General features: G+C 41.1%; 1 protein-coding gene across 5 annotated transcripts in view; it reads left to right on the top strand.

Moving 5' to 3' along the window:
* STAMBP (STAM binding protein) overlaps nt 1–8885 on the top strand; it is a 28325-nt gene that overhangs the window by 598 nt on the left and 18842 nt on the right. For 3 of the 5 annotated variants that reach the window (XR_001513235.1, XM_006760031.2, XM_006760028.2), the window contains exons 1-2: nt 7–341; nt 1704–1921. Coding sequence is in view for 4 of the 5 variants with exons in the window: in XM_006760031.2 (XP_006760094.1) it covers nt 1716–1921 (206 nt within the window). In the remaining variant the exon portion in view is untranslated. Of the gene's footprint in view, nt 1–6; nt 342–1703; nt 1922–8885 lie in introns of those variants that run through there. The other 2 variants (XM_006760030.2, XM_006760029.2) reach the window with 1 other exon arrangement.

Genomic DNA, 8885 nt, shown 5'->3' with positions numbered 1-8885 from the left:
CCTCCCCCAGCCAGGCCCGGCGTGGCGCGGCTGCTCGCACTCCAAAGACCCGAAGCCCTGGGATGATTTTGTCCCGGGTTGGCAACTTGGGCTTGAGAGCCTTCAAGGAGGAGGCCTGAGGCAGTTGTCAGGCGGTCCCTGTCCACCCCTCTCCGCTCACTCCTGCGGCTGCTTTTCTCCTCCTCCTGTCTTTCCTCCTCAGCCCTTTTCCACACCTTCCCCCATTTTCCCGCGGATGCTGAGCTCCGCTCCGGAGAGTGGCTCGGCCCTGCAGTTCCCGGCCCCACTCGCTGGCCTCAAGAGGAGGCTGCATTCGCGACTCGAACATCCTCTCGCGAGAGGTACTGAGGCGTGACAAGCATCCTCTGCGTCCCCTAGCTTGAGGGGTCCTGGGCTGAGGGTGCTCAGGAGGCAAGTTGGGAGCTTTCAGATCTGCTGGCGGCTTCTGAGCCCCTGAGAAGGCCTGTGGGAGATGGGACGCCTTGCATCCCTGGTCGTCCCCACAGCTCTCGTAGGATTAGCGAGGGTGTGTTAGAAAGGAGGCTGAATGGAGGAAATGTGACCTAGAGAGAGAATTGGCCAGGAGAGCACGAGCTCCGAGGAGCAGGGCTGGGAGTGGGAAAGGAAACTGGGATGTGAGGATTTCTGGGCAGGTGAGGATCCCGACTGAAGCCAGTGGTCTCCTTTGGGCAGGGCTAAGGTTTGAGATTGAAAAGACAAATGGGGCCAATTGGCACAGGGCCTTGAATTCCAAAAAGGCATTCTGCTATAGCTTGTAGTATATTCAGCAGCTGGTTAGGATGGGCTGTAATTCAATGTGTATCAAGTACCCCGGTTCTTTTTGGAGATGATGTAGAGTGACATCCGGTTGGAAGCTGGGATCTGATTCTCACAGCGGCCTAGAAAGATTGTAGAGTTAACCGCAGTTTGAGACCCAGGGAGGGAAAACGCCCAGGTGTTTTTGCGTCCAAGTTAACCTTGTGCCCTTTTGTTATTCAAAGAGTGCTTAGTCTTTGAAGATAGATTTGAATAAATTCTTTTCAAGACCTAAATTCCTTTCCCTGAATATGAGGAATGATGTAGATTGACTGGAATAGTGGTTTGGTGAGCAAAGTTAGGATTGTGAGCATTCATCCCCAGACCAGTTTCCCTAGCTAACCTTGTGCTCAAATATGAAAAAGCACACCACGGGGACATGTCAGTTATTCTCAGGCCGAATAAAAATAATCAGGCTTGAAGTCAGTTAACATCATGGAAGTTCCCTAAGTGTACTCTGCCAGGTACCAGGGTAGATGGGAGTAGGGAGCTGGGAGGAGAAATAATGCCAAAAACATAAGATGCTGCCCCTCCCGTTAGGGTGCTGAGGACAGGGCCACTTAGTGACCGAGTCATTAGTATGAAGGGTAGAGCTGAATCCCCTATGGCCCATTACAGTTATACTCCTTGTACCACCTAATGATGGCACAGGAACTGGGATGTTGAATCTGCCCATCTTCTCATCATTGTGATAGAGGCTTCCTTGAGGGTCTCAACCCTCTTGTGGGAATGAGACCTTATTTGATATGAGCCATAGCATATGGTGTTTTTCTCTGAATGTCTTCATAAGGTAGAGGTTTGTGGAATAAACACACTGTGTGCTGGGTTGTGCTGGGATGATATGGGCCATGCTATTGATGCCACCCTTTTTCTCCTTTCTGTCTCAGAGCTTCTTGGTAATGATGTGTGACCATGGAGATAGGAGCCTCGCTCCCGAAGATCGGGTGAGGGCTCTCTCCCAAATGGGTAGCTCAGTGGAGATAAATGAAGACATCCCACCCCGTCGGTACTTCCGCTCTGGAGTCGAGATGATCCGAATGGCATCCATTTACTCCGAGGAAGGCAACATTGAACATGCCTACATTCTCTATAACAAGTATATGACGTAAGACACCTCCAGTTTCTTTTTCCGGTGACTGATGCCTCACTCATCCTGCTTTTGTGCTCATTTATTTGTTCAGAATTGCTAAAACTAGAGAACTTTATGTCATCATTAGCATTAATCATTTCTGCTGGTAGCTCCTACCTACATATTGGCTGTCCTTGACATTCAAAGACATGAGTACTTAAAGTGTTATTATCATGACTCAGTAATTTCATGAGTAAGAGACTAATTCTTTGGCCTGTGCCCACATGGCCCAGCTGTTAGTCAAGGGAGTTGGTGGTTAAACTGTACCTGTTTTGTTTTGACGAATGTTTTTCCTCTCTCTATTAATCATAGGATTAATGTTGAGGTTTTGCAGAGTCAGAATTCCTCACCTCTATTTATTTTGTAGCAAATTGAGTGATTCAGGAAAAAGTTTTTTTCTTACCTTTTTTTTTTTAACTTATATGATGCAAATCATCAAATAAGTATTGACTACCTACAGTTGTGTGGCTCCCTTTAGTTGCTTAGCATCTTAAGTAGGGTAGGTAGCATAAATAAAAGAAATTCTGTGCAACTAACAAGGAATAACTCCTAAATTCCCAGTCACAATGATATGTCATTTAGGAAGGGAATAAAGTTAAAGGGTCTCATATATAATTCCTAGTCTTCTTCTTTGATAATACCAGGGCCTTTGATAATACCAGTGTATTTGTATGGCTCTTACTAGTTCATAGAGTATTTAACCTGCATTATTTCATTTGACCTTCACAGTTCTGTGTGCATTTAGTAGTGTACATTCTCCTCCCATTTTACAAATGAGGAAACAAGCTCAGGGTTTAGGGATATGCTTTGTTCCACAGTTTGGAGAGACAAAACTCACTGTAGGTTCTGTGCCTTTTGTTTTTCCTTTAGGCCATGTTCTGTTGTTTTGGTTTTTGTTTGTTTGTTTTGTTAATCCTCACCTGAGGATGTTTTCTGAAGGGCCTTGTGAGTTCTGTTTCCTGACATAGGAAGTGCTTTGAGGGCAAGGACCATATTCATTCAACAAATATATATTGTGTATACCTAATATATACTTGGCACTGTGCTAGTACCTGGATACTTAGTAGATAAAATGGCCCCTACCCCTATGGGTATACCTTTTTAGTATGGGAGAAGACAATAAAGAGGTAAGCAGCCCTGACCGGTTTGGCACAGTGGATAGAGCATCGGCCTGGGGACTGAAGGGTCCCAGGTTTGATTCCAGTCAAGGGCATGTACCTTGGTTGCGGGCACATCCCCAGTAGGGGGTGTGCAGGAGGCAGCTGATGGATGTTTCTCTCTCATTGATGTTTCTAACTCTCTATCACTCTCCCTTCCTCTCTGTTAAATCAATAAAAAATATATTTTTTAAAAAAGAGGTAAGCAAATAACTATATAGACACAAAATGAGGAAAATGCTATGAAAGCAACAGAGAGAGTGCTGTGACTGAGAATAAGCAATATCTAATTAAATAGGGTAGTCAGGGTATAGTCTGTCTGAGAAGATGAGATTTAAACTGAGACTTGAAGGATACAATAGAGCTGGTCATGGTGTTTGGAGGGTAGCAAGAGAGGAAGAAGGATGGCTCCAGATGAGGTCAGAGAGGCAGGCAGGACCAGATCTTGTAGACCCTTATAGGTTTGTGTTTTATCTTGAGAGCAATAGAAAGCCATTGAAATGTTTTAAGTGAGGTTGTGACCTAATCTTATATTTTAAAAATATAAATTTTGGCTGCTATGTGGTGAATGGTGGAGTATGAGAGAACACAGGTGATTAGTCAGGAAACAGAGCCATTCAGGAGTGGGACTGGTGGCTTGAAGGGGCATGGATTTGGTACACTGGAGGTAGAGTTCATGGGACTTACTTATAGTTTGAGAAAGACGATGGTATGAAGATTGACCTCAGCTTTCTTCCTTTTGTAATTTAGGATGTGGGGTCTATTTACTGAAATGGGAAGAATGGTGTTGAAAAGAGTTCAGGTCTGGGTTTTCTTTCTTTTTTTTTTAAAAATATGTTTTTATTGATTTTAGAGAGGAAGGAAGAGGGATATATAGAGAGAAACATATCGGCTGACCCCCACTGGGGATAGAGCCCGCAACCGGGCATGCACCCTGACTGGAAATCTATCCAGTGACCTCTTGGTTCCTGGGTTGACACTCAACCACTGAGTCACAACCATCCAGGCCTGGGCTTTCTTTGACATATTAAGATGTTAAATTTGAGATGCCTATGAGATATCCAAGTAGAGATGTCCAGTAGGAAGTTGAATGTACCAGTCTGAACTCAGAGAAGTCTAAGTTGGGAATACAAATGCAGGAGGCCTCAGCACACTATGGTTCTGAAGCCATGAGAACCACTGAGACCTTCTAGCACAGATGTTGTTAATCTGGGGCCAGGAACCCCACAGGGATTCAGAGCTAGAACTTGGTGCCCATGAACTTGGTTGGTAAAAACTTTTCTTATTTTTACTAACCTCTAACTGAAATTTAGCATTTCCCTCAATTTTGAATATAGGCCTCAAATGACAGTAGTATTAATAATATAGGCATACCTCGAAGATATTGTGGGTTCAATTTCAGACCACTACAATAAAGCAAATCATGCAATAAAGTGAGTCACATCAATTTTTTTATTTTCCAGTGCATATAAAAGTTCTGTTTATAATATACTCTGGTCTATTAAGTGTGCAATAGCCTTATGCCTAAAAAACACAGTGTACATACCTTAATTTAAAAATATTTTATTGCTAAAATTGCTAGCCATCATCAGAGCCTTCAGCCAGTTATAATCTTTTTGCTGGTGGAGGGTCTTGCCTCTGTGAAGCACACTAAAATGAGATATGCCTGTGTTTGTAATTTTGTCACCAATAGAAATCAAGATATTTTCATATATTATAATTTTTACTGATATCTCAAGGTGGTATTTACACGTATTACTACCTCATAATTATAGTACAGTTATTAAATCTGTGACAAGATCCTCTTTTTAATGCGGTAATAATACATTAATAAATGCATTAAAAAAGCACATTAGTAAGAAAGCACACATCAGAATTTTTCATATTTTGAAAATGATATTTCAGTAGAATTGGCTTCTTTTGTAATTCTTTGTATTTTTTTTTAAATTAGTTACATTTTTAAAAAGATTCTGAGGAGGAATCTGTAGGTTTCATCAGATGCCAGAAGGGTCCGTAGCACATAAAAGGATCAAGAATCTTTGATAATGAGACTATAGAATGAGAAAAGGAGCCCAGGACTGAGCCCTGAGGTTGGTTAGTGGAAGGAGGGCCAGCAAAGGAGACTTTGAAGGAAAGTTCCAGAGGCAGAAAGAAGTCCACGCGAGAGTGGGGCCGTGAGTCAAAAGAGGTCAGTGTTTGCAGAGAGGAGCCAGCTGCATCAGATGGGTGAGGATTTGGGTTTGGTAACATGATGGTGATTTTGTTAAGCAATTTCATAGCAGGATTAAAGAAATACTTGATTAGAGTGGGTTGAATGGTGAATGGGCAGTAAGAAAGTGAGTATACTGTCATCAGGGTTTTTGTAAAGAACCACATAGTAAATATTTTTGGCTTTGCAGGCCATTTGATCTGTGTTACAACCTCTGTTTTGTAGTGTGAAAACAGCCATAGACAGTACATGAATGAAAGGGTATGGTTGTGTTTCAATGAAACTTTATGTATAAAAACAGATGGTAATCTGGATTTGACCCACTAACACAGTTTGCCTAGACCTGGCATAGACAACTCTTTGTAGAAGTTTGGATAAGAAGTAAAGTGGAAAAATGAGGAAGTAATTGAAGGGGGATAAGGATTGTATAAAAATGTGGTGTGTGTTTTAAGATGGGAGATTCTAGAGCAGTGGTTCTCAGCCTTGGCTGCATATTAGAATCACCTGGGAATCTTTTTAAAATCCTGATTTCTGGGCCTCATTCCCTGGAAATTCTGTTTCTTTGTTATTAATGTTGTGGCCCCATCCCATAACCAGAATTTCCAGAGGATGAGGCCCAGAAATCAGGATTTTAAAAAGATTCCCAGGTGATTCTAATGTGCAGTCAAGGTTGAGAACCACTGTTTTAGAGCATCTTTTTTGCTATGGAAAAGATCCTATGGAGAATGAGAGGCTGCTGTTACAGAAAAGAGAACATTTAATTGTAGCAATAAACTACTAAATAGGCAAGTGGGTGGTAAGATTAAGATTAGGACAGAGATTCTTGCTCGGCCAGCATGGCCCCATGGTTGAGCGTCGACCTATGAACAAGGTCACAATTCAATTCCCATTCTGGGCACATGTCCTGGTTGTGGGCTTGATCCCCAGTGTGGGGCATGCAGGAGGCAGCTGATCAATGATTCTCTCTCATCATTGATGTTTCTATCTCTCTTTCACTCTCCCTTCCTCTCTGAAATCAATACAAAAATATACTAGTATATTTTAAAATGAGTAAAAGGGGTTCTTAAGAAATTGATATTTTCTGACTTGATGTCACTTTTAGTGGCATGAATACTAGTATTAGTGTTAACAGCGAGACTGATATGGGGAGTCTATCCCTGTATATGGTTCCCCTTACTAGTATATGATGAATTGGGACCATTTAATATGATGAACTAGGCTTGGAGGAGAGTTGAATGAGAGAGAGGTGGCTTGTAGCAGCTCATGTACTTAAATTTGTTCGATTTGGGGTTTAATTTGGGATTTTGTTGGGTGGGCTTGACCTGGATCAATAAATGTAGCTTTATTTTTCTTACACATATCATTAAGACCCTAATTCTGATTCTTGAAACATCAGGCCCTAAGAGTAGGAAAAATGTTCTAGCTCTATTCTCATTCTATTTTTCTACTGCATTTTACTTGGTCTGTTTCTATCAGTAACAATGGCTCATTTTGGCAATTATTACAACTGAGGAGACAGGAGGGAGAGGGCAGGCATTCATGTCACCACTCCTCTGCCACCCCCACTATTGAGAGTCATTGTTCTTGTTCTAGACCTTTTGTGGATCCTTTAATTCGGGAGTTTAAAAGGTATGTTTGTTCTTTTCCTTGGAGCAGTTCAGGCATCTGAGTGATCTCAAGCACATTCCCCGCCTCAGAGGTTTTCCCTGCTGTAGGAATGCTTTGCCTTTTGCAGACCCTGGGGTAGAAGAAAGATCTTCAGCATATTAAAGCAGCACATACTTTCATGATGAGCACAGACAGTAATCCAGGCAGTGGATTCTTTCACAGCTTTTTATGGTCATTGACTAGACTACATAGAAGGGAGTTACAGAGCAATTCCTGCCTGCTCTCTGAGCCTCCTGAAACACAAACCCACTTTCTGAAAATGGTCTGTCACCTGTCCTGAAATGGTTACTACTGGAATTGGGGTTTATAAACCAAAGAGGTCTTCATCTCTGATTATGCTCACCTTGCTGATTAACTTTTTAAGATTGGAAGAAATGAAATGAGAGTCCTTAATACATTCATGTTATATAATTTCTGTTTGACTTTTTGAATTAGTTATTTTTATACAAAATTAATATTTGTTCATGGCTAAAACTATTTTTTTTTCAAAACATACAGCAAGGGAAATATTAAAGTGAAAAGTCTCATCTACCAGAGGTAACTACTGTTATATACAAGAAAATGTTTATGCCCGTGCAAGCACATGGGCTCATATGTGTATCCTTGTTTCTTAAAGCATGAATGAAATCATGCAATATATTTTGTTCTACATTTTGCTTTCTGAACAGTCCTATCTATCTTTCCATATCAGGACATTCTCATTCATCTCACTTTGCCTCAGGGCTATTTCTTCTGCCAGATCTCTTCATGGCTCACCCTCTTGCAGTTTTTACCTAAATGCCACCTTGCCAGTGATGCCCTCAGCTGGCCAATCTAAAACCTTAATCCCTACCCCGCCACGCCTCCCCCCCCGCCCCCATTACCCATTTCCCTTCTCTAGCAATGAGTTTTCCTTGCACTGATTATCCACTTTTTGTTTTGTTTGTTATTTGTTCCCCCTGTAATATACACTCTTTGGGGAGGAATTTGTGACTGTGTCGTTCACTGTCAAATCCCTAGCCTTTACAGTAATGCCTGACCCCATAGTCGCTGCTCTATAACTATTTGTTGGATCAATGGATGGGTGATTATGTTATTTATCACATTTGGGTACACCATAATTTATTAAATAATCCCATCGATGGACATTTAGGTTTCTAGTTTTCCCTGCTTTTATGAACAATGCTATATAAAATAGTCTTATACATATACCTTTGTACTATTGTGTAGGATATATTCCTAGAAGTGGAATTGTGAGTTTAAAGGATAAACACATTTTGAATTTTTAATAGTTGTATCCCACTCCCCCCCTTCCCTAAAAAAAAAAATAGTATCAAATTATAGTCCTGCTAAGAGTGTATGACACTCATTTTCCTGTACCCTTGCCTGCACTGTCTCATTTTCCCCTTACTGAGGGTTCCTCCTCTGTTTTTCTCCTGTAATTTACCGTTAAGACTTTGCCAAGCTGAAAGATGAAATCTTAATTTCAATTTCTTTCATGATAAAGATGAATACAATTCCATATATTTATTCACCATTTGTGTTTACTTTTCTCTTTATCTTTTTTCCCTGCATTGTTCTGTTAGGAGGGTTTTTTTGTGTGTTTTTGCCAATGATTCTCTCTTTGTTTTGGTATATATCCTCTTTCTAGGCTGTAACCAGATCTAACCCCAGAGAACAGTATACATCTGGGCCACAGCTCTTCTATGCCTTGAACGTTTCTAGCTGTGGTGCTAATATCTTCATCTCTTCTTCTTGTTCATATCTTTTATTTGTTTATTTATTAGTAAAAACAGTCATATGAGCACATAGTAGATGTTAGCTATATGTTAGGCACTGTGCTCAGCTCTTTATTTTTGTTATCTCTTTAAGCATCACAGCAATCCTATCAGGTGGTACTGTTTTTCTCCACTTCTATTCTATATAT

Source organism: Myotis davidii, unplaced genomic scaffold, assembly GCF_000327345.1.
Source record: "Myotis davidii unplaced genomic scaffold, ASM32734v1 scaffold1477, whole genome shotgun sequence".
NCBI lineage: Eukaryota > Metazoa > Chordata > Mammalia > Chiroptera > Vespertilionidae > Myotis > Myotis davidii.
This window is presented reverse-complemented; position numbering and strand designations above follow the sequence as displayed.